The sequence below is a fragment of the Gobio gobio genome (assembly GCF_949357685.1).
Source record: "Gobio gobio genome assembly, chromosome: 16".
Lineage (NCBI taxonomy): Eukaryota > Metazoa > Chordata > Actinopteri > Cypriniformes > Gobionidae > Gobio > Gobio gobio.
This window is the reverse complement of record NC_137109.1, coordinates 12,410,930-12,438,453: the sequence shown is the minus strand read 5'-3', so window position 1 is coordinate 12,438,453 and position 27,524 is coordinate 12,410,930. Positions and strand designations below refer to the sequence as shown.

Below are 27,524 nucleotides of genomic sequence, written 5' to 3'. Positions count from 1 at the left end.
TTGATATATTGCAGTTTCGATATTCATACAACAAAATATTCTGGGTGTCAAAGTTTTGTGAAAATGATAAAAAATGTACCCATTGGCAGATAATTGTTGAAGTCAAAAAAGTTTAAAAAGGGAAACAAAAAAAAAGTTATAGAGGTTTAACTTCATGAAAATGATTTATGAATAATATTTTATAAAAAATCTATATATGTTTTAACATTTTGAACTCTAAAACTGCTAGAAAATCAAAGCCATTAATCTAAAAAAGCGGTTTTCCAAATTTGAGGTTGATATCTCAAAAAATGAGCTCTAAGTAAGATTTTGTTTGGGCGCAGTACCAACTTTTTCCCCATTATGCTGCGTTCACACCAAATGCGAATAGGGCGTCTGGAGTGAGTGATTTCTATGTTAAGTCAATGGAAAGGCGCGTTGACGCGTGTCTGGAGGTCCTTGCGCGAGTGATTTTATTCGGTGGTTTTTGTGCATTCGCGCATTTGAAGCGAATTCGCGTCTGACGCCCAAGATTAAAAATCTGAATTTTGGTGTCTATTCGCGCGTAAACGTGGCGTTAACCAATCAAGAGCTTGCTTGCTGCTGTCACGTGGTAAAGTGACATGATGAGAAACCCTGCATAATTTAAAAATACTACTTTTATTGTGTCACAAAATGAAGTTTTAAGACTTTTTCTGGTGAGAATGTAGTTGTTTAAAGCTCAAATCTGTGAAAAAAAAATTAATCTTGCGTTTTTGGAGTTGTGAGATCACCGGGCACTCAGCGCTCATTAACCCCGGCGAGAGCAGCCTTTCCTCGGCCAGTCCTTATGATGTCTGCCGCTGGCTCTGATGTCTCTGTAGTGGTTAAACATGAGATAGAATTTGTCTTGTGTAGATCTAACGGGCGATCTTTGGTGTCATGAATCTATAATTTGTTGTCTGCAAAATCCTTTTGACTGAGGGCAAAGAGAAGTTTCATAACTTTATTTTTAAGGATATTTAAATATACATGCAGTGAAGATAATGTAGGTAATGCGTTGCCTGGACCACATTTGTGTGGCTATTAATGTTTAATATATTTTATTAATGATGTGGTGTTTCATGACATATGCACCTTGAACGCGCATCTATTTCGCTTCAAATGCTCGATTTATAGGCGTGTCCAATTCGCTCTGGACGTGCGAATGGATTCAAAATGTTCAAGCGTCCAACTAGACGCGATTTTGGCGCTCTATTCGCGTTTGGTGTGAACTCAGCATTAGATGCCAGCAAAACTCCACTGGTACAGTTTTTCTCTCTCAAATATTACAAGCACACACGCACACGCAATTTATTTTATTATTACATATATACACACCACACTCTGACATCCATACCAACACACCCACACAGTTACAGCTGCGTAATTTATCAAATTGGCTTTATAATATGTATAAACAGAAAAAAGGAATAAAGTGAGTATTTGCTTTATACGCCAAAACTGAAAAAAATTGCATCAGATTTGCGTTCAAATTTTTTGCCTTCAATGATTTGCCTTCACCATCAAATTGCCTTGCCAACAGAATAAAAGCCTATTACAAAGATTGCATAATTTTATATTTAAATGGCAATGGGATTAAAATTTGCTAAATTTGTTTTAATGGGTTTCAATGGGGACATTTTTGTTCAAAAGGGGCTGAGAAGAAGTATTTTGTGTACGTAGTGCAAAATAGTTTTTTTTTAAGGAAATGGGGGTGAAATATTAAAATTCCGATAAAAATACACACCTGTGGCAAATTTTATGCAGTTAGCATTAACACAGGCAAAGTTATCAAAAAAACTAAACTGAAAAAGCCCAAAATGTCTATAAGGATGCACAAGTGTCAGACACTTAATTGCAATTTGATGAAAATGCATTATAATTTAAATTCAGTGAACTTTAGAGTGCTTTCTTTCTTTTAACCATGTAAGTAGGATTCTCTTTAAGGATACTTAAGTGGCCTTTTATTTTATATTATCTGCACATACGTTTAATTTTTTTAAAAATAATATATATACGGTATATACTTTTAAGGTTTGAAGTTCACTACAGAATAATAATAATTGTTAACTAAAAGTAAAATAAAAACCATAAAAAATATTTCATTATTGAAACAAACAAACAAAAAAACATTAATGGAAATAAAATATAAGAGCTTGAACTTATTTTATTTCAGCTAAAATAATTAAAACTATATATCTATTTTTTACTGACTAACTAATAAAACGGACAAAAACACATCAAAAAATTTACTGAAAATATCAAATAAATTCAAAATATGACACTGTAAAAAAGTTGCTGCATTAAATTTTTAAGTACAATCATCTTGAATGTTTAAGTCATTTCAACTTCAAATTACATTAAACTGACTAGTTGAATCATGTATAACTTAAAAAAAGTTGAAAATGGCTTAACTTATGATTTTAAGTTAAAGTTAAAGCAATGTAAAAATATGGTATAATATGGTAAATATGTATAATTTTTTTTACAGTATATCAAAAATATAATACTAATATATTAATATGTTAGTATTGTAGTATATTATTATATTGTATTATAATAATACTACTATTATAATAGATACATATATGTCAGTGATGCACTTCTCTTTTAAAAGGGTATGTAAGCATACTTGTAGCCTCTTCACATTAAACTGGGATAGAAGAAATAGCTTTACATCAAAAAAAGTAAAAGGGTTTGAACCTACAACCCTTCATCTGCATTGTTCCTCTGTTTATCACATTCATGTCCTCTCTTCTTCTCTCTTCAGCACGCTGGGTCTTCGCTACTTCACATACGGAATACTGTTTGGCTGCGGATCCTCGTTTGCGTTTCAGCCATCTCTGGTGATCCTGGGGCATTATTTTCGACAGAGACTGGGCTTGGCCAATGGCGTGGTGACCGCAGGCAGCAGCCTCTTTTCTATGGGAATCCCTGTGCTGCTGAAGAAAGTGGTAGGACCGCTGGGTCTTCCCAGAACCTTCCAGATCCTCAGCATCTTCATGCTGGTCCAGTCGCTGCTGGCCCTCACCTTTAAACCGCTCATGCCCAGCGGGATGTGCCCGATGCCAGGCATGGGAATGGACGGAGGCCCCCCGTCCGGCCTGGATTCGGCAAGCAGGTGGCAGAAGGGCCTGGCCAAAATTAGGAAGTACTTTAACGTACGAGTTTTCGGCGTGTTGACCTATCGGCTGTGGGCGTTCGGCGTCGCAACGGCAGTGCTGGGATACTTTGTTCCATACGTGCACTTGGTGAGTTGTGTGCTGTGCTATTTCATTATCATTGAGATATTGTTTTATTAATATTTTGAATGTTTTTATTTTCCATTTTCATTTTAGTTTTAATTAAAGTGCCCCATTATGCTATTTTAAAGGCTCCTAATGTTGTTTTGGAGTCCCCCTACAACAGGGTTACATGTATCCGAGGTAAAAAAATATCCATTGCACATCTCCTCATTCCTCACAGTGTCTGAAACGTTTGGTTCAAGGATTCAGGGCCTATTTTAACGCTCTGAGCACAGGTAGCTCACGGCACAGGTGCACTGAGGGCGTGTCTGAATCCACTTTTGCTAGTTTAACGACGGAAAAAATGGTTGCGCACCAGGCACATGGTCCGAAAGGGTTGTACCTCGTCTCTTAATGAGTCATGGGTGTGTTTTGGGTGTAACGTGCAATAAACCACTCAGAGTCTCATCTCCCATTCCCTTTAAAAGCCAGTTGGAATCCTCTTAGGAATCCTTTTATGTTTAATATTTAAACGTGTGTGTGCTTCTGCGTGCACCTGTGTGTGTAATAAGAGTGTACACACTTTGTGCACCGCCTATAGGCTCATATTACTAACACACCCTACAAAAAATACTGCACTATTGACTATTTAGACCAGGTTTTTGTTGGTCAATGGCGCAGTCGTCAAAATAGCAACGCGCCAACGATGCTCCTGAACACACCTGGTTTTCAGACCAGACGCCCATTGGTGAACAGATGGGCACGAGTGCATTTGCTATTTAAACAACATGGCGCTGGACGTGAAAATGAGAACTGCGTCAGAAACCCCCTCCCTTCTGAGAGTCGCTCTGCTCTGATTGGTCAGATGGCTCAGAGTCTGATGTGATTGGTTTCGGACACAGCCTGTAAGCAGTTGACCAATAGTTCATTATCATATCTGAATCTCAGCTCTTGACACACAGTGATATGAACAGGAACGATTGCGTGGGTTTTACCGTCTCAATCTCATCAAAGTGGATTTGCTTTGGCAGCAGAAAACAGCGTCTTCTCCACACAACGCCAACCAAACTCTTCCAGTCTCAGACACAACTACAGTGTTTGAGGGCGGGGCAAACAAGACGATGTTCACAGGCAGCCAATGATGATTATATACTGACATGCAAATTTGTTATTTTGGTAAGGTATGTAACAGGAAGTGAGACTGGAATTACTGACGACTCGTTTCAGACGAGTCAGAAAAATTTACTTTATTTAAAGGGAAAACAAGTATTATTCTGACCCCATTGGCAGATATTTGATCTTTTTTTAAACATAAAGTCGCTTAATTTTGATTGAAAAAAAATAGCAAACAAGACTTTATATCTTATATAATCTTGCTTCTCAAGTAGATGTATCTTGATTTAAGAATGTTTAGATATTTTACTGAAAAACAAGATGAAAAAAATAATGTGAGTTTTTCGGAATGCTACTCTAAATGAACTGCATTTTTCTCAAGTTATATTTAATTATAAATCTCACAAATCCAGCATTCACTGTGTAGGAAATTGAAATCAAATGACTTCAGTGAATCAGTTACAAAAAATTATGAATATTTAGTCTCAGGAATGTGGCCCGGCAGGTGGAAAAGCAGTTCTCGCTCTCACCAGGGAGTTTCATTTTTTTGTGCTAGATTTTGAGCATAATTAATATCTCACTTTCCGCACAATTGACACGAAGCACCCGAGTTCCAGCAGTAAATCATAATGACGAATCTAGGCCTATCTATTCCACATATTTAAATAATTGAACTTTCATGCTTGTTAAATTACTACAATCCGATAAAGAAGCTCTTCTCGATTCAGATAGCTGCTAATATAATGTTTTCTTTATCTATTAAATATAGCCTGTCTGTCTTTTTACAAAAACTCCCACACTGACCCAAATTCTTCTACATGGCATTTAATTAGATTTGAGGTCATAATTTAAAATCATACTGACCTCAGGATACTCATTCTGCTTTATACCTTAATTTATTTCTCTTGGCATTCCTGTACTTTTTTTCACCCTATGATCATATTTTCTTGACCTAGTAAGAACTCTAGCAGCTGCATTTTGGACTAATTGTAGCTTTGAGGATGCAGGACATCCAGCTAGTAATGCATTACAGTAATCCAGTCTAGAGGTCATGAATGCATGAACTAGCTTTTCTGCATCAGAAACAGATAGCATAGAAGCATAGAATAACGTAGAAGACTGTATTTGTAACATACACAGATCAGCATAACATTATGACCGGTGGATAACACTGATTATCTCTTCATCACTGCACCTGTTAGTGGGTGGGATATATTAGGCAGGAAGTGAACATTTTGTCCTGAAAGTTGATGTGTTAGAAGCAGGAAAAATGGGCAAGCGTAAGGTTTTGAACGAGTTTGAAAAGGGCCAAATAGTGATAGCTAGACGACTGGGTCAGAGCATCTCCAAAACTGCAGCTCTTGTGGGGTGTTCCTGGTCTGCAGTGGTCAGTCTCTATCAAAAGTGGTCCAAGGAAGGAACAGTGGTGAACCGGCGACAGGGTCATGGGCGGCCAAGGCTCATTGATGCACGTGGGGAGAGAAGGCTGGCCCGTGTGGTCCGATCAAACAGACGAGCTACACTCTAAAAAATGCTGAGGTAAAAACAACCCAAGTTGGGTTGAAAATGGACAAACCCAGTGAATGGGTTGTTTTAACCCAGCGGTTGGGTTAAATGTTTGCAACCTGCTGGGTAGTTTTATTTAACTCAACCATTCTTTAACTATTCTTTCAAGCAATAACTATATTGCTTGCTTAAAATTAACCCAAAGTATGTTGGAAATTAACATGTATTAATATGTTTAATAAATTAACATTATTAATAAGTTTAATGAATAATAAAATTATTAACATTTATTAAATTGCTTATTAATAAATGTTCACCTTTTGATTATTATTGTTGCCTCTAATAAGTATGTGACTGATTTTTTTTTTCTCCAACCCATTTTGGGTTCATTTTAAGTCAGCCATATATAGTATTTTTTATAAAATAGTTGGGTTAAATAAAACTGCCCAGCACGTTGGGCAAACATTTAACCCAACCGCTGGGTTTGTCCATTTTCAACCCAATTTGGGTTATTTTTAACCCAGCATTTTTTAGAGTGTACTGTGGCTCAAATTGCTCAAGAAAATGCTGGTTCTGATAGAAAGGCCCCACCTTGCAACTTCCAGGACTTAAAGGATCTGCTGCTAACATTGGTGCCAGATACCACAGCACACCTTCAGGGGTCTAGTGGAGTCCATACCTTGACGGGTCAGGGAATGTTTTGGCAGCAAAAGGGGGACAACACAAAATTAGGAAGGTGGTCATAATGTTATGCCTGATCGGTGTATAAAATAGGATTTTCGAAAGACAAGTTGCTGTCTAATATAACACCCATGTCTTTAACTGTAAAGGATGAAACAACAGTACACCCTCCTATTCTCTGTACATGGACTTATCTGAATTTAATAGAAGAAAATTAGACTACCAGTCACCCAATATTTTATATCTTCAACACACTCTTTCTACTTGGATAATTTAGATATTTCATGTGGAGGGGATTAAATATATAACCGAGTATCATCAGCATAACAGTGGAAACTAATTCCATGTTTTCTAATAATATTACCATGAGGCAGCAAGTATTATTGAAAACAGCCTAAAACGCTCTGATAGGTATCATCTAAACCACATCAATGCCCGCCCCTGAATATCAGTGTAATTTTGTAATTGATCTAAGAGTACTTTATGATCTCAGTGTCCAAATCATCACTAAGATCAAGTAAAACTATTATTGAGAAACAGCCTTGGACAGAAGCTAGAAGGAAGTCATTTGTAATTTTAGCAAGCACAGTATGTGCTATAAAATCATTTGAAATTGTTAGCTGAAACAAAATAAAATATACATATAAGATGAAAACTTTGGCAACTAACTTAAATAAAATAATTTTAAATGCTAAAATTACTAAAACTGAAATAAAAATAAATTAAATAGAGCAAATAGCTAAATAGAAATATAAAAAATCTACATTAAATTACAATACTTACTTAAACAAAATTAATAAAATGTAAACTAAAATGAAACTGAACATATAAAAATTAAAATTCAAAATGTTAATAAAACTATAATAGTATATAAATAATTCTAAAATAATACTGACTTTAATGTGTTTGTGCCACATTTAAAAGACTCGGAGGATATGACATTTTTGGTTTTGACTTACTTTTCATTTGTAGCACATATGAAACTCTACTTTTCTGCTTAACATATTTACAATGCCAAATCCTTATTAGTGCAGTCAATAAATTATAAAAAGTGGGGAAAAATAGACAGTTGTTTGTTGGCATGCTTAGTTAATATGAAAAAAAAAAAAGATTTCTGGACTGATTGCTAAACATGACATTTGTTGTTTTGCAAAGGCTGTTTACAAGTTGACGACCATTTTATAAAGTCAAAACGAACACAACGCCTCTGATTTACAATGAGTCGAGCCGATCTGCATTTAGTGTTCAGAAAAGAGAGGAGGCTATAGGAGCGACGCTCTCGGCTCATGCATAAATAATGTTTAAGGGTTCTGCCAGCTGAAATATTTACTGCACTCTGCATGACAGAAAGCCTATGTGATGAGTCCACACATGTTGATGATGAATTATTAACTCGGCGTGTGTCATCTCAGGTCAGACTCTGGGGATTTCTGTCCTTGTTTCACCTTTCCTTCTCACTCATTCTCTGTTGTCATAGTGATTGACATACTTTTACTTGGATACCCGACGTACATGGCCATAATGCAGCTCGCTCTCTCTCTTGTTTTTCAAAGCAGAATTAAGCTTAGAATTTTTCCAGCTGCTGGACTGAGTGCAAAAATAGGGTTTTGGGTTAAGAGTAAACAGGCCAAAATGTAATGATATTAGAGGATGTCTCGCTGTTTGCTGAAAGAAAAGCGTGACGCAGATGGACCCATCATGCGTACTTCTCTTTCGCTGTAAAACAGGAATTCAAGAGCTTTAATTGTTCAGACTGTGGTTAGTGTGCTTAAATGAACAGTGTTGGGCAGTAGCAAACTTACAGTCAGTAGACATTAATAATCTTACAAAATATTCTTATTTCAAATAAATGCTGTTCGTTTGAACTTTCTATTCATCAAAGAATTCAGAAAAAAATTATTAATAATGAGAAGCAAATCATCATATGTGACCCTGGACCACAAAACCAGTCATTGAGATTGAGACGATTTATACACCATCTGAAATCTGAATGCATAAGCATATGGTTTGTTAGGATAGGATAAGATAATATTTGGCCGAGATACAACGTTTTGAAAATCTGGAATCTGAGGTTGCAAAAAACATTGAGAAAATTACCTTTAAAGTTGTCCAAATGAAGCCTTGAAATTTACAAAATATCTTCATGGAACATGATCTTTACTTACAGTTTTTTTTTTGGTACATTTCTCGAATCATCCTCGACATTTGCAAAACCGTACATTTCTCAAAACAATTTGTACAAATAGCAAAACACCATGGATTACTTGCAAAAGCCAGTCTCTTGCTCAAAATCCTTAGTTCATCTCTCAAAAGTAAATATCTGTGTCAATGAACATGTCAGTGCCATCAGAATGACAAGTCCTTGTGTCATTGTATACGGATAAGATGGTCAAATTGCTTAGTCATGCTGTCAATATAACAGTGTACTCTGGATGGATGTTCTGAGGCAAACTATGGCTGAAGTTTTGATGAAAATTACTGTAAATTGTAGGTTACACCTTAGTGTATGTGGGAGTTTAATTGCAAGAGACTGGGCAAGATTCACATTTATACTTTTACTGGTTGTCGGCTACTGAAATTTGTTGACAGACCATGTCATTGCGATACAGAAAAGAAAAGACAGCACTGCATAGCACAAAAAACAAAAAAACAAAAGTAGAAATGTGAACATAGGATGCTATGAACTAATGCCTAAATGTTGTGGGGGGTGAGACTATTCAACAGAGACCCATTATAATACATTTTGATCAACATGACATAAGCAATTGATAATGTAGGAAACAGCAGAGAATTGTACATAAGCATTTGCATGGATGTCCAAAACATTTGCAATTTGTTCAAAGAAATGAGAAACTGCTTTTTTGATGTGCACAAGTAACACAATGATGTGAAGATTGAACAGGGAAGAATTTCAATTCTGATCTGAGAAATGTACCAAAGCGACTGAGAAAAACTGTAATAATGAGAAATGTTTTTGGAGCAGCAAATCATCATACACTCAAAAAAATGACTCATTGGACAAACTCAATTTAATTGAGGGCAGGTTTTCCATCCAATAAATATGTGTAGCCCCAACTCATAAAAACTAATTCATGCAATCAAATGCAATTGAGTTGGTCCAACTCAATTTTATCAAATACATTTTAAATGATATTTATATACTTATGACTTTTTATACTTAAACATTTAATTGGAAAATCAGTTATAACCAGTTTCATTCATCATTATACAAAATGTATATAATGAAAATATAAGAAAAGGGGTGTCCCTCCTGACATTAGCATAGATCACTGAGGTAACCACAAAATTAAAAAAACATTACAGAAACCTCTCTAAATGTCCAACATAACTCATCATAAAACACTAACATTAACAACATCTTTCCCTTTTTTACTGAAAAACACATAACATAACACTAATCCCTAAATTTACTCTCTTATTTCAGTGTCTGCAGTTAAGTGTGTGTATTAAAGGCTCTCAGATATAAACACATTTGTTTTGCTCAACCTATTAATGCACAATTTAATCCTAAAAATAATTTTAACATCATAGAAATGAATGTCAGTTGTAACACTCAAACCAACTAAAGCTTTTATAGCATTATACACTACCATTCAAAAGGTTGGGGTCAGTAAGAATTTGTTTTAAATTAATAGTTTTATTAATAATTAATATTTTTAAGAAATGTAAAGTTTTGTTCAGCAACAATGCAGCAAACTTGTCAAGAGAGACAGTAAAGACATTTTAATGTTACAAAATCTTTCTATTTCAGATTAATGCTGTTTTTTTCTATTCATCAAAGAATCCTGAAAAAAATTAACACAACTGTTTTCAACGTGGATCTCCCATTACAGTACCACAGTTGAATATAATGACTTGTTTGCAATATAATCTACAAATGCATCAGGGGTGGTAAAAGTACTCAAAAGTTATACTCAAGTAAAAGTATATATACCTAAATAAAAAATGACTCCAGTAAAAGTAGAAAGTCCTCCATTCAAAAATCACTTGAGTAAAAGTACAAAAGTATCCGATTTAAAATGTACTCAAGTACCGAAAGTAAAAAGTAAATATTCAAATTGACTGTAAATATCAATAATCAAAGAGAACAGTTGTTTTGGGAGTGATATGCAATGCTTTAATTGAACAAATGATAATGAAGCACCTTAACGCAGTATAGGGGTTGAACAAGCAATAGACATGTTCCATAATTAGCTGCATCAAACAAGATAAGCAACTAAGGAACATTCTATATGATTAATAGATTAAATAATCATTACATTGTTCATAGTTAAATGTGTCATATTGTATTAATTCTCTAATAACATTCTATTAACTAATAGTGTAAATTCATGTTAATTACCACAATATTAATTTACACTATTAGTCAGTCCTTCCAGAAAAATGCGGCTTTTTTTTGTGATTGTTGCGGGCAAAAATCCTTGATTATGCGGCACGTTTTCTTAAAAAATGCGATGAAAAATGCGGGATATTTATGCAATTTTATGCGATAAAATTGCGGGAACTTGCAAAAACTGCGGTTTGATGAGAGAGAAAAAAAGCACTACATCACAGAAAGTACTGGAATATTTAAGTTCTCATCTTGTTTTATTGAAGACCTTAATAATGGCTCAAATTTACAAAACATTTAGTCAATCAAGTTCTGTAGCTTTACAAAAGGAATATGCTACAACTTCTGAAAAAATTAATAAATAACTTCCTGTTTTACAGATGTCGCTATACAAAACAGACATTTGAGTGCTTCCAATGCACAAAGTGCAATCTCTTAAAGGGTTAGTTCACCTAAAAATGAAAATTCTGTCATTAATGACTTCCCTTTATGTTGCTGGACACAAATTAAGATATTTTAGTTGAATTCCGATGGCTCAGAAAGGCCTCCATTGGCACAATGTACACTCTCAAGACCCATAAAAGGTAGCCTACTAAAGACGTCGTTACAAAGTCCATCTCACTACAGTGGTTCTACAATAACTTTATGAAGCGACGATAATAGTTATTGTGTGCAAAAAAAACTAAATAACGACTTATATAGTGATGATTTCAAAACACAGCATCATGATGCTATGAATCAGAGTCGATTCATGAATCGGATCGCGTGTCAAACTGCTGAAATACGTGACTTTGGCGATCCAACCCGCTGAATCGACTCATTGATTCATAACGCTTCAAACCGCTGAATCAACTCATTGATTCATAACGCTTCAAACCGCTGAATCGACTCATTGATTCATAACGCTTCAAAGCTGTGTTTTGAAATCAGTCAGCACACAGGGAAACTGCTTTGCTCTTTTGCTGTTATTTTTGTTGGCCAATGGGAGTTTGTGCTGCATCATGGTTTCACCGGTATCTATGGTTTCTCCACGGGGTTTGAAGCTTTTCGATGACGTTCGCGTCGGGTAATCACGTCACTTCAAAACGTTCCCATGGCAATAGGCGGAAATGGCGGCTCTTGTGTGAAGTAAACGAAAATTTTTCAACTTTCTGCTAATATATATGACTTTTTTTGCAACGAAAATGCGGGGATTATGAAATCATGATAGCCCCGCATATTTTGCACGCGGAAATAGGCAATTTATGCGGCGAAAGTGCGGCGTATTTGAAAAAATGCGGCCCCCGCATGAATATGCGGACTTTGGCTGATTATGCGTTAAATCACGCGATCGCATAATCGCGTTTTTCTGGAGGGACTGATTAGTTAATATAACATGTTATTAGAGAATTAATACATGACACATTTAATTAATATCAATTCATATATCACTTAATCTATTAATCATTTAGAATGTTCATTAGTTGCTTATGCAGTGATCATTAATAAATGATTTAGTCATACATTAACTCATGATCTGAGCATTAGTTAAGCATGAATTAATGCATATTAGTGTGTTACAGACACCGTTAGCTATCAATATGCGTTAGCTAACTTGACTAACGTTAACTAGCTGTTTACAAGCCACGTTTGACATTTCAATATGAAATCACTTGGCTAACAATAGTAACAACATTAACCTCAGCTCACCTCAATATGTTTCTTCAGATTTGAGGGTGAATTCTTGAAAGCTGATTTTGCATTCACCCGTGGCAGGCAAAGAAGACATTTCAGCCGATATGAATCTCCCTTGACTTCAATGAATTCAAACATATCCTTGAGATATGGCCATGGATGATCTCTGTCGGGAATCTCTGGATCATTGCTGGCAGCGAGAGCTGCCCCTTCACCTGTGGTTTCTGCGGCCATCTTCGCAATGGTTAACTGACTCGATTGTGAGCGTATGCTAGCAAAGAGCTCGCGGGAGTCGCGGCGCCTCCGCGTTCTTTTTATTCAAACGAAAACCACGTTTTTCATTGGTTTGGGAAGCAAGTGTAATAAATACTTGGAGCGGGCATAGGGAAATGTATCGGAGTAAAAAGTAAACTTTTTCTTTAATATTGTAGTGGAGTAAAAGTGAAAGTAAATGCAAAAAAAATATACTCAAGTAAAGTACAGATCCCAGAAAAAAATACTTAAGTAAAGTAACGAAGTATTTTTACTTCGTTACTTACCACCTCTGAAATGCATACACAAACAGATGTTCCTGCCATTCCTGACGTTTTATTCGAACACACCTTTGCAGAATAAATTAAACGCTCCCGCGTTTATATATTAAATATTTTGAAAAACGAGCGCGCCGTAGTCAATAAACGGGACAAGGGAGGACATTTAGACTCCCTGTAGCACGGGTATAAATAAGGAAGTGGAATACCGCATCTTTGCTTTTCTGCTGAGGAGCCAAACTAGTGACTCGGCCCTTCAGCGGAAGCATAGCACCTGGCTACGGGACGTACGTCTCCGTTCCCTCCTTTTGGGAATGAGGGTTACATACGTAACCGAGATATTCCCTTTCATTCGGTCACGTTCAATGTACGTCAGAACGCTGCAGAGCCACGTCTTTCAATGGAAGGAGAGGTAGCAGATACACATAAGGACTTACCTAGCAGGGTAGTGCAACATATGGCAGTCTCAGGGGTGGTTCCAACCTGGTTCCAGGGGGAAAGAACACCTCCAGAGACGACAGAGCGGGCTCTGTCAAGGGAAAGACACAGGGCTAGCTGAGTAGGGTAGCTCTTACCGTGGAGGAATACACATCTGGTGTTGCTGTAGGAACCGCTACATATGGCCCAGCCTACGCACACACGTTCCACATGCATACGGGTGTAAGCCTGGCATCAGACGCCCGCAACGTCTGACTGCCGAGGGTGACCAAGGGGCTCGACAGGGTTCGCTATTTCTGGGGAACACAACTGGAGACAGGCTCTATGCGGAGGCAATAGAATCTAGCGAACATGTTAGGTGTCGCCCAGCCTGCAGCTCTACATATATCTGTCAGCGAGGTGCCTTGAGCCAATGCCCAATGCCCAGTGCGTGTACACCAAGACGATAGCATCCACTATCCAGTAGGCTAACCTCTGCTTGGAGACAGCCTTTCCCTTCTGCTGGCCTCCGTAACAGACGAAGAGCTGCTCTGAGGTCCTAAAGCTTTGAGTTCGGTCCACGTATGCGAAGAGAGCGCAGACGGGACAGAGCAATGCTAGGGCTGGGTCTGCCTCCTCCGAAGGCAGCGCTTGCAGGTTCACCACCTGGTCCCTGAAGGGAGTGGTGGGAACCTTGGGCACATATCCAGGCCGGGGTCTCAGGATGACGTGAGAGTTACGGCCCAAATTCTAGGCACGATTCGCTGACCGAAAGTGTGTGCAGGTCCCCTACCCTCTTGATAGAGGCCAATGCAGTCAAGAGCACTGTCTTCATGGACAAGACTTTTAACTCTATGGACTGCAAAGGCTCAAAGGGGAGGACTATGAAGTGCCCTGAGCACCAGAGCTAAGTCCCAAGAGGGTACACTTGAGTGGAGGGAGACAGCCTACGCTCCAGCCCATCTTGCAGGAAAGAAAGCATGACTCTAACTGAACACCTTCGGGGGTCTTCCTGGAGGGAAGAGCACCATTCAACGAACAGGTTCACTTCAACGCATAGAGGCGCCTCATAGATGGAGCTCTAGCAGAAGTGATGGTGTCTACCACAACCTGTGGCAGGCCACATAGAACCTCTGCGTCCCGTCCAGGGACCAGACATGGAGTTTCCAGAGGTCTGGACACAGGTGCCATAGAGTGCCCCGTCTCTGAGAAAGTAAGTGGGAATGGAATGTCAAAGGAATGGGCCAGGAAGGGGATGTCGCGAAGAGTGTGAGTTCGGGTAACCAGGTCCGGTTGGGCCAGTAGGGTGCAACTGACAAATCCTGCTCCTAGTCCTCCCTGACTTTGCAAGTCTGTACAAGAAGGCTCACTGGGGGAAACGCATTCTTTTGTAGGTCCCGGGCTAGCTGTGCACCAGTGCATCCATTCAGAGGGTTCCCCCGGTCAGGGAATAGTACAACCGGCAATGGGTTGAGTCCGGAGAGGCAAACAGGTCTACCTGTGGGGCTCCGAAGAGGTCCCATATCAGCTGGACCACCTGGGGATGGAATCGCCACTGTCCAGTGAGAGCTTGTCGGCTGTCTGATTGAGCGCACCAGGGATGTGAATGGCCCGAAGCGACCTCAGATGCTTCTGACTCCAAAGGAGGAGATGGCGGGCGAGTTGCAACATGTGGCGGGAGCATAGACCACCCTGTCGGTTGATGTACGCAATGGTCGCAATGCTGTCCATACGGACCAGTACGTGCTTGCCATGTAGTACGTGCAGCCCAGCGTAAAACGTACTGCTAGCAACCTCGAGGCAATTGATATGCCAATGCAGTTGAGGCCCCGTCCACAGACCTGAAACTACATGCCCGTTGTACGTGGCCCCCCAGCCGGTGGATGAGGCATCCGTGAAGACCACAGCATGCCTGGACACTTGTTCTAAGGGCACTCCCACCCATAGAAACGAAGTGTCCGACCACGGGCTGAAAGTTTGGCGACAGTACGGAGTAACTGGAAACCGGAGTAACTAGGCTCCTCTGTGAGCCACGCAGTCCGGGTGACCGAATCCAGCTCCACACCGAGATAAGAGATCCTCTGCGTGGGACCGAGTTTGATCTTCTCTCGGTTGATCTGAAGTCCCAACTGGCTGAGGTGACTGAGCACCATGTCCCTGTGAACTGATCCCGAGACTGAGCCAGTATGAGCCAGTCGTCGAGATAGTTGAGAATGCGAACGCTGTGTTCTCTGAGCGGAACAATGGCTGCATCCGCGACTTTCGTGAAAACGCGAGGCAACAGGGACAGCCTGAATGGGAGGACTTAAGTCCTTCAGGTCGATCGCTGCAAACCAATCTTGGGGACGGATGCATTCGAAAATTAGTTTCTGCGTTAACATCTTGAACTGTAGTTTGTGCAGGGCCCGATTCAGGACACGCAGGTCCAATATTGGCCGTAACCCACCGCCTTTCTTGTGTACAATGAAGTAGGGGCTATAGAACCCCGACCTCATATCTGCTGGAGGAACCGGCTCGACTGCGTCCTTCGCCAGTAGGACAACAATCTCTGCCTGCAAGACATGAGCATCGCTGCTTCGCACTGAGGTGAAGTGGATGCCCTTGTATTTGGGAGGGCGCCGGGCGAACTGAATCGCATGGCCGAGTCTGATGGTACGGATGAGCCAGCGAGACGGCCTGGGGAGCGCTAGCCAGCCCCCCAGAGACCAAACAAGCAGGACCAATGGGACCACAGATGTACCTCACTCTCTTGGGGCCCAGGGAGGGAGGAAACTGCTCCGGAGAGCCAGCGGCAGAACCGTAACCGAACCAAAAATATTCCACAGCAATTGTTCGGCTCCGAAGCAGAAAGCAAAGACGCAGTTCCACTTCCTTGTTTATACCCGCGCTGCGGGAGGAGAGTGGAATGCGTGAACCGCATGCCAATGTGATTGGTCTCTGAAAACGATCCCCAATTCGTCGGTCGAACGTGACCGACTGAAAGGGAACAGCTGTTTCAAATGGTAAAATTATTTCACAATATTACTGATTTTACTGTATTTTTGATCAAAAACTATTTCTGCTTGGTGAGCATATGACACTTCTTTCAAAAGCATTAAAACGGTAGAACGGTAGTGATATATAATGCAGGCTTTAGATAGATGTAAGGAAACTGGAAGTGTGTGTGTGTTTATGTGAGCATTTGTTGCAATTGTGTTGTGTTTATATATGTCAAAATGTTGGTATGTGTTTGAAGCAAGTGTTTATTTGGTTAGGTGTGAGTTAGCCAACATGTGTGTGTTTCTGAGCTCTTGTGTGTGTATAAAGTTAATGAGAGAGACCTTTCCCCCCTCGCCTCAGTCTCACTCTTCCACCTACAGTTGTGTTTTTTCAGGCTTCGGACCAGAAGTAAACACTTTGTCCCGGCTTTTGTTGTACGAGTGTGTGTGTATGTGTTTGACTCTCACTGCTCAGTGGTGAAATAGGAAAGCCCTTCCTTCACATTAAACCTAAATGTGAAATCTCATGGCTTTTGATGTGCCCCTAAGGTTTTCTCATTCAAGCCGTTTTCAAAAGACGTCCAATCCTCAGGCCTGTGATCTCTAGGGTCAGGAAATGCTTCTAAAGGATTTTTTATTTTTAATCCCATGACCTCCCCCTTCCCTTCGTAGAAACAAGGGCGTCTATGACCGGAAATATTCAACTTATAGCTGGCTTTCCTGTGTTCCCACCACAGAGCGGCATTAATGCCATCATTGATAAGGCTGAAGAAAGAGGGCTTTGATGAAGACATGCGGCTGACGATGGCCGTACAAAGCCACCGGTTCAGATCAGCGATGGTTATTAAGTCACGGGAATTACACACATTTTAAAATAACTGTTTACTATTTTAATGTTTCAAAATGTAATTTATTCCTATGATGCAAAGCTTAATTTTCAGTATCATTACTCCAGTCATCGGTCACATTATTGAGTTTAATACTTTATACTTATTTCCATTTGTTCCCTGTTGTCTGTGGTACACCCTGAAGTTCTGTATAATTCAGTACAAATTAGTTTCTTCAGAAGTAATCATTCTGATATGCTGATTTTCTGCTCAAGAAACATTTCTGATTATTATCAATGTTGAAAACAGTTGTGCTGCTTCATATTTTTATTAGATAGATAGATAGATAGATAGATAGATAGATAGATAGATAGATAGATAGATAGATAGATAGATAGATAGATAGATAGATAGATAGATAGATAGATAGATAGATAGATAGATAGATAGATAGATAGATAGATAGATAGATAGATAGATAGATAGATAGATAGATAGCTTTGCATGTGCAATGTTAATCATCTGATTTTTTCTTGTTTCGTGACAGATGAACTTTGTGAAGGAGCAGTTTGCAGACACTCAGAGGGAATGGGTGCTGCTGGTGTGTATCGGAGCATCGTCTGGGGTCGGTCGACTGCTGTTTGGGAAGATTGGAGACCTCATACCAGGAGTAAATAAAATTTACTTGCAGGTACGGAAGCCCAACAGGAACTGTTTATGTTTGTGATTATTAATTAATTCCATAGCAGTGTGATGCTTTGAGCAATGTTCTGCTGGGACACCTTGGGTCCTGCCATCCATGTGGATGTTACTTTGACACGTACCACCTATCTAAGCATTGTTGCAGACCATGTACACCCTTTCATGGAAATGGTATTCCCTGATGGCTGTGGCCTCTTTCAGCAGGATAATGCGCCCTGCCACAAAGCAAAAATGGTTCAGGAATGGTTTGAGGAGAACAACAACAAGTTTGAGGTGTTGACTTGGCCTCCAAATTCCCCAGATCTCAATCCAATCGAGCATCTGTGGGATGTGTTGAACAAACAATTCCGATCCATGGATGCCCCACCTCACAACTTACAGGGCTTAAAGGATCTGCTGCTAACATCTTGGTGCCAGATACCACAGCATGTCCATGCCTCGATGGGTCAGGGCTGTTTTGGCAGCAAAAGGGGGACTAACACAATATTAGGAAGGTGGTCATAATGTTATGCCTGAGTGGTGTATATATATATATATATATATATATATATATATATATATATATATATATATATATATATATATATATATATATATATATATATATATATATATAAATAAAATCTATATATATCTCAGCCCTTTTCTATGGTATTTTTCCACTTTAATTCTGAGCCTGGTACCAGCACTAGTTTTTTTTGTAAGTAATTTAGCGGGCATCAGCCAATGGAATGCCTTCATTGTCGTAAGTCTGTGATATCAAACTTCAGAGGGAGCGCAGCATTAGTTCATGTCCTTACATTATTCTGTGTGTTTATGTGTGTGTAGGTGGCTTCGTTCATATTACTGGGTCTGATGTCCATGATGATACCTCAGTGTGCCACGTTCGAAGGTCTGGTGGTGGTTTTCGCATTGATGGGTTTCTGTGACGGCTGTTTCATCACTATCATGGCCCCTATCGCCTTTGAGTTGGTCGGGCCAATGCAGGCGTCTCAAGCCATCGGCTACCTCCTCGGCCTCATGGCCATACCAATGACAGCGGGACCGCCAATCGCAGGTGAGTATCCATGTTTGTTAACCAAATGACTTGATCACTTAGAGGTCCTACTAATGCTTTGCAGTAAAATATGTGATATAATATGAGGGTGAGTAAATAATTGCCTTTGGCAATAAACAAGTTCCAACTTGCAACTTTCTCTGTGACTTCTATCAGAAACATTAAAGGGGTGGTTGATTATGATTTGACTTATTTAAATTTAGTTAGTGTGTGATGTTGCTGTTTGAGCATAAACGACATCTGCAAAGTTACGACGCTCAAAGTTCAAAGTAAAGGGAGATATTTTCTTTTAAAGAAATTGCTTTTTAAGGACTACAACAAACGGCTGGTAGGGACTACACAAGCTTCCTCCCGGGTTAGTGACATCACAAACCCTAAAATTTACATAAACCCAACCCGGGAACACACAACAAAGAGATTAGGTGTGTTCGACATCGGCTGTGGCTGTATGCAACCGATCGGCAAGAGTAGCCGCATGGAGGCGGGGAGGAGCTGCAAACGGAGACGTGAAGTCGGACACTTTCTGCTTCCCGCAGTGACGCTCGCGCTGTGTTTGCATACTTTATCACAGCTGAAGTGAAATAAATGCAATATTTGTTAATACACAGATGTTTCAGACATTATTGTCATGTAATACTTTATGAACTGCTTAATACAGCATGTGTTTGTACAATAATAAAGTTCAACATATAAGCCTACACTATCAATGAAAGGTTTTACTGTTATAAAAAACAGATTTGTGAGCATTATTGGAACTGAAGGTTTTAGAATGAACACGAAACACATGTGATCGCTGTCATGCGGTGAATCCGGCCAATTGTGGAACAGCTGTGCTGCATCAGAGTCTGTGCAGCCTCGTGCAGCCGCACTAGAAAAACTTCGCCGGCTGTATTAGCCGACTGCTCTCGAATCAATTTCGCGGTATATTGATGCCATTCGTCACTGTCACGTGGCGTCAGCGCTGTCTCAAGTCGGACAAAATTTCGAACCGGCATGCACTGCTTCAAGTCAGCCGCCGATCGGTCTGTATGAAGTTGAACAAGCCTAACATCATGACAGAATATGCTAATCAATAACTTGAAGATAGTTAACTCCACATCAGCTACATAGATTTATCAACTAACCGTTCAGAAACGTCCTGTCTCATTCTACATGTTCTCACTTCTTTTTGAGTCTCTCCATCATTTTCCGACTCTGGTTTGAACATAAAAGGCTGAACAGTTTCATTGCCTGTCTGCATGAGGTAATCAGAGCTGCTAACACAAGCTCTTGAAGCTCCGCCCCATGAGCAGCAGCTCATTTGCATTTAAAGGGACACACAAGAACAGCACGTTTTTGCTCACCCTCAATTTTAACATGCTATGAAAAATGATTGGTGGGGTATTTTGAGCTAAAACTACACACACACACACACACACACACACACACACACACACACACACACACACACACACACACACACACACACACACACACACACACACACACACACACACACACACACACACACACACACACACACACACACACACACACACACACACACACACACTCCGGGGACACCAGAGACTTATTTTACATCTTGTAAAAAGGGGCAATCAACCACCCCTTTAAGAACTCTTACTGACCCCAAACTTTGAATGATATTTATTTATTTTTTGCTCAATGGTCTGATGTATTTGTGCAGCTAGTGAATTCCTCTCTTCCACGGAGCATAATTTCCATCTATAGACACAATAAAATCTTCACATAAAAGTTGTATGTAAATGTTAAATGTGATTTAATCAGCCAGCATGCTGATCTTGGCTGCGTTTCCCAGATAAGACTCGCACACATACAGCAGACTAAGTGTTTTTCCAGTTTATGGGTCCGGTGGACAGGAATGAGATTTATTTTGGAGGGTAAATTCCAAGGTCTCCCTGTGTGAGCACATTTAGTTTGGACTGTTGACATAAATGCTCTTGTTCAGCGACGGTCTCCATATGTTTCCAGTTCTGCAGCCTCAATCACCAAATCCAAGCATTAATTTTGAAGAATTAGACCCACCAGAACATCTACTCGTACTCCAATAAATGGACCTTATATTTGCAGGTCTCAAGGTTCATTTGTAAAATACTGAGGTGCTCTATTAGAACTCCGGGTCGGTTTCAGGAACGCTGAGAACTTGAAGCATCATTTATAGGATCTCTTTTCAAAGCGTTAACTTCACAGCAGGCGCATTACAACTAGGTTTGGATTGGCTGTCACATTCTGTTATTTCACATACTTGGAACCGGATCTGAATTCTAAATGTTTATTTAAGTTTCAAGTGATCTTATATCTTTTGTATCGGAGACTGGGAAGCATCTTACCAAAGTCTAAATAGCTTGTGTAGTTGTTTTGCTTGAGATTCGTTCCAGACTGCAAGCCTCATTGAAATTCCTGGAGGAGGAGAGAGCATTTGCGGCAGTCATAGCGAGGAGTCTCAATTGAATTTTATCGTATTAGTTCCATTCCAAGCAAAGTCTTTTTATTTAAAGTCAACATGAAATCAAAATTGACCCCATTTACTTTAATCCGTGTGTTATTGTGAATGGTCAATGCATGTTGTTCTAAAAGAAATTGTTATTTTTTTTAAAAACAAAAAATACAATTTCGTAGAATTTTTTTTTTTTTTACAAAAAAAAAACAATTGACTTGTATGTGGTATGATGAGGATGTGCAAGAAATATATAAAATATAAATCATGTGATGTACAAAAGAAAGCTTCAGTGCACACATTTCACAAAAACACTTTTTAATTATATATTTATTTAATGTTTTTTTTTTTACATTTAATATTATATATAATATTATGTTGAAATAGGATGAAAATATTAAATATTTAAAAAAAATATAAATATATATTCTCCACTGGATATATATATATATATATATATATATATATATATATATATATATATATATATATATATATATATATATATATATATATATATATATATATATATATATATATATATATATATATATATATATATATATATATATATATATATATATATATATATATATACTTGTTTACACACACACAGACACACATATATCCAGAGGTGGAGCAAAAAAAAATATATATTTACATGTTTACTTAACCTCTGAAGTGACTAAATATACATAGTTATTTAAAGCTTGCAACTATAATAGTAAGTAACAACTTTTCTTTTTCAAATCTATTCTCATTGGGTCACATGAGATGCTCTTCAGCCTGAACTAGACCTTCAACGTCTGCGTTTTCCTCATTGTACATTCAGTTTTACTTGGAAATATATCAAATTACAGAATTATAATGTGTTGTTATTGGCGTTTCATCTCTCATTTGTCCTTTTTCTACATCTCATCTTCTTTCTCAGGCCTTCTTCGCGACCATTTTGGAAACTACCATGTGGCGTTTTATCTTGCTGGTGTTCCTCCAATAGTGGGGGGTATCGTGATGTTTTTTGTGCCTCTGGTGCACCAGCGCATGCAGAGACGGCGGAAAGAGGCCACCGACCCCAGCATGGACAAGATGTTGAAGAACTGCTCTAACGGAGACATGCTGCCAGGATACACCGACATGGAGACACACATATGAAGCCCACAGACACACAAAGGTAGGAGCTACACTGTACAAAATCATCGGAATATGAATAGTAAAAGACGGAAAAAACCTGTTAATTGGTCAAGGATAAGCTTTCTTATATTCCATACGGTGAAAAACTGTAATAAATGTAACGGGATATTTCATGTAATATAAGAGTAACTTTTGGAAGTAAAAAAGAACAAATCAAATTATAATTTACAGCAGTAAAAACATAAATTGCCGGCAGTTGTTTTTTTAATCAGGTTTTATTTTTAGATTTTTGGTTTTCATGTTATTTTTCGTTATGTGCTTTACATAGCAGCCGTATCACCCTGTAGCCCAAGACTGGTTTCTCACTGAAGCTAAGCAGGGCTGAGCCTGGTCATTAGCTGGATGGGAGACCTCCTGGGAAAATTAGGCTCCTGCTGGAGGAGGTGTTAGTGAGGCCAGCATGGGGCGCTTACCCTGTGGTCTGTGTGGGTCCTACCCATTGACTGTAAACAAAATATGGACGTAGTGTCTGTGACGTCACCCATAGGTTTCTAAAGAGCAGTTTTGAAGGGTAAAGTCGGCCTTAATAACAGAAAATGGGCAAAGAGGCAGGACGTGGGCGGAGCTGACGTGATGACTAACAGACAGCAGACAAACGGCAATCCACCTGTCACTCAAGTGGCCACACCCTTAATTATGCAGAACTTTAAGGCTTTATATAATGTAAACAAATGATGTAAAAAAATTCACCCCCCTCACAGTTGTCATGAAGGGCAAAAAGTTGGGCATTTTAACATGGAGCTCAATGAGATTCTTTTCCCTTCTGGAGCCTGTCACTAGTGGGTGATGAATTGCAGTTTAAGTCACTTCCGTATTGGCTTCAAGAGAAACTGGGGGAGGTTGCTGAATGTTCCTACCCCAGTATAGTGATGGAGACACTATACTGTAACAGCACCGTCCTTCAGATGAGACGTTAAACCAAGGTCCTGACTCTCTGTGGTCATTCAAAATCCCAGGGTGTCCTTTGGAAAAAGAGTAGGGGTGTAACCCCGGCATCCTGGCCAAATCATGGCCTCCTAATCATCCCCATACTGGTTGGCTTTATTATTGTCTCCTCTCCACCAATCAGCTGGTGTGTGGTGGGTGTTCTGGCGCAATATGGCTGCGGTCACATCATACCGGTGGATGCTGCACATTAGTGGTGGTTGAGGAGATTCCCCCCCTTCCATGTAAAGCGCTTTGAGTACCCAGAAAAGCGATTTATAAATGTAACGAATTATATTGCCTATTATGCGTTTTTTATTTATTTTTAATATTGCTATGTGTGTACAGAACAGGATTAAACACTAAAAAACTAAGTTGAAATGACAACCAAATTTAACTGCAATGTGTATGGCCTTCGATTCATCATGTAACTCTTTACCACGTGTATTTTTGGTGGTTGTCAGTGTATTATAAAGGTGAAAAATTATTTTAGTATTTCAGTAGGTTGGTATTTTAACATCATCTCATTTATTACATTTTTTAAAACTGTAAAAAGAGATTTTTTTACAGTATAAAAAACAACTAATTTCGCGTCATAACATTACTTTGTTTTAAATTGTTCAAAAATGATTGCAGATTTTTTTTTTTTTTGAAAGGCTGATTTTCAATGCCTTTATACTTTTTTTTGTTGCAAAATACACTTTTCATGCATGCTTAGAAATGTTTATGCCTTGTGATTTTCTCTTTTCTCTCGCCAAAAAGTAAATTTTGGACCCTGACTGCGGACATTTCTGTCAGCTGATGTAGATGAAGGGTTGCTCAAGCTTAATATTTGATGTGTGACATGAAAAACTGGCACCCCAGCTGTGTGTGTGACGTCTGTTGTTCCTCTCTTTCTTCAGGGATTCATCTCACCAGCACTGCTTGTGGTGTGTTTACGTGAGTGTGTGTCCGAGATGGTGTATTTCCTCTTTGCTTGGCTCTAATCAAACTCGAGGTCTCAAAGCTTTTCCCCTCGCTCTTCTTCTGTGCTGGAGAGGAGATGTGATCGTCCATCTGGAGCCCAATCTCTCCTCCAGTGGCCCGCGCTGCCGTTTCCACCTGCTCCCGAGTGACTGAACGACTTCCGCATGCGGATTTGTGCCGAAATCACCTGCTCGTGTTTCTCACAGAGAAACTGAACGGAGAACTCAGGTAGTGCGGGAGCCGTCGGTTAAATTAGGACCTTTAAAAAGGAAACAAAACCTTCATTAATTTGACGTGTTTAACAGAGAAAAAGAGCTTTATAGATCTTTATTTCCATTTATTTTTTAGATTATGCAAATCAGATTTGTATGCTTTAGATGTTTTCATAATACGATTTTTAAAAAATCCTCCATAGCGTAAGACTTTTATGAATAAAATCCGTCTTTCTTCGTGCACTTTCTTCTATCGACATTGATAACCTCAGCCGTGATTTTTTTAGCATAACGTACCGCAGCTGTTAGTGTATCGCTTATGAATTATGTAGAAATGCACATTAAACGAGGAATCATTTTTATGAGTTTTTTTTTTTTAACTAATCCTCTGTCCTTAATAATATCTGCTAAATTTAGTTCAGCGATCAGCTATGCACTTAGGAATTCACAAACTGTGCCATGATGAAAACTAAAGGATCCGTAGAGCTGGGAATCAATAAAGAAAATAATTAAAAATTATATTTTGCATAAATATTTTTTTTTTGCTTTGTGACAATTTTCATGAAAATTAAGCACATTTTCCACCAAATTCATGTAATGCGAAAACAATCATTTTTCCATCATCACAAAACAGTAATCAAAGCCATCAAATTCGGATGCATAAATCAGTACAACAAATATCAGACAAAAGAGTTGTCAATTAAACTAAGATTATTGGAGTGCGTTCTTTTTTTTAGTCTTTCTACTTAAAAATGTAATGTTTATTTCAATGTTACTTGTCTTTACTTTGAAATTTAGAGTGAAAATTGTTTCAAAGTAAGTCCTACACCAATTTCCTTTTTCAGAGCACCGTTTATGCAAAATATATTTTTTATTTTTAGGGTAAAATATGACCCAGGCATATTTAGACTTTTTTTTGTGAGATCCACTTAAGGACATTTGCTAGAACTGTTTTTAAAATCTAAGTATGTGTCTTTTTTCCACATTTGACTCCCATTTATTGTATTTTTTTAAGAATATATATTTTGGTTATATGTATTGTGTCTCGTTTGTTATATTGGAAAAAATCTGGCATTTGAGTTGAACGGACTTTGAGATTCTTATGCAGACAATCAAATCGTGATCTGAACTGATTGACGACACTATACAAAATGTCACATCTGTGATTCTGTTTAAGAATGGAAAGAACAGATTGCTCTAAGCAAAACAATATTGGAGTATTATACAAAGTGGGCCATGTTTATGAGTATTAGTGAATTATTATGTGTTTTTTTCCTTTTGATTGTGTCTTTGTTTTGGTTGATAACATTAACATGTCTGACGTGTTTGGTGAGAGCAGTCATTAGGTTTTCCTCAATCTCTGTTCCAAAAACTAGTGAGATGAAACGATTTATCCAAGAGAAATAGATTGTTTTATTCTACATTTGTGTGTGTGCATCGCATTGCTGGCCGGGTATACTTAATTTTCCGTGTTCTGCTCCGTCTCGCCTCGTGTCCGCACAGTTTTCAGAGGGCCGTGTTCAATTACCCACACTTGTGCTCTTGGCTACTTGATAGCGTGTGCTAAATCCACACTATGGTAGGGTAGCCATACGTCCGGATTTTGGTCGGACAGTACGGATTTTAAGCCCCCTGTCCGGCGTCCGGCACAGCCTCAAGCCGGACACTCCTTTGTCCTCCTTTTTGGAGTTGCACTGAATCAGCCTAAAATAAGTAGTTAAGGGAAAGCCGCCATTGACCAACATGCCAGCACGGAAAAACATAAAAGTAACGGCGAGCCGCAGGTACGTCTTCCCTTAGGTCAATTTTTCGAAAAGCAACATCACCTCAGGATGACAAAATCTCCGCTGCAGAGCTTTGTAAAGTCTATCATGCAGTCAAGCATCACCAGTCATACTATATAAAAGAAATACATAAATAAACAAATAATTTGGCACAGTGCCAGAAAACATACAATTTCTGGACTTCTGGAAATAACAGAAATACATAAATAAACAAGTAATGAATGCGAAAAATAAATAAATACATATTTCAGTTCTTAACAAAGAGCTGCCTGAGCTGCTGCAGAGGGTTAACTTCTTTGATGAGAACTGAAATGTGAAGTTATTTATTTTTCGCATTCATGATTTATTTATGTATTTCTGTCATTTCCAGAAGTCCAGAAATGTTATGTTTTCTGGCACTGTGCCAGATTATTTGTTTATTTATGTATTTCTTTTATTTCCAGACGTCCAGAAATGTTATTTTTTTTCAGGCACTGTGCACTTTGCAAGACAGGTTCATCTCAGTGGTCAGTTTTTGAAACAGACATCACAATGTCTTGAATAAATTCAAATACTTCAAACAAAAAATGTTTTACCTCTTCTGTCACACATAGGTCTACATCAAGATATATCGTAGATCAAATTGTCTGGCAATGAGTAGGCTATTTCAGAATCACTGTATCATGATACCATCGATATGATGGACAAAATTGTATTTTAGTTGGGAGTACATCAGAGTACTATGCAATTATTCTTGCCTCCCTAAATGCCGCAAAGTGTCCTCCTTTTTGGTGTTATGGAAATGGCCACCCTACACTATGGCCCTGTCCCACATGCAACCCTAACCCCTCTACACTTTCTTGATGTAATGTTGCTTTGACTGTCGGTAGACATTACTGGCCCTGTCCCAATTGAATCCCTAAGCCCTTGCGTTTCCACACTTTCATGAC

General features: G+C 38.8%; 1 protein-coding gene across 1 annotated transcript in view; it reads left to right on the top strand.

The window, feature by feature from the left end:
* Positions 1–25,306, top strand: part of slc16a2 (solute carrier family 16 member 2) — a 64,222-nt gene extending 38,916 nt beyond the window's left edge. The window contains exons 3-7 of the mRNA XM_079838729.1: positions 2,771–3,251; positions 17,849–17,992; positions 18,832–19,060; positions 22,450–22,689; positions 24,536–25,306. Coding sequence (XP_079694855.1) covers positions 2,771–3,251; positions 17,849–17,992; positions 18,832–19,060; positions 22,450–22,670 — 1,075 coding nt within the window. The 3' untranslated portion in view covers positions 22,671–22,689; positions 24,536–25,306. The remainder of the gene's footprint in view (positions 1–2,770; positions 3,252–17,848; positions 17,993–18,831; positions 19,061–22,449; positions 22,690–24,535) is intronic.
* The last annotated feature ends 2,218 nt before the right edge of the window (positions 25,307–27,524 follow it).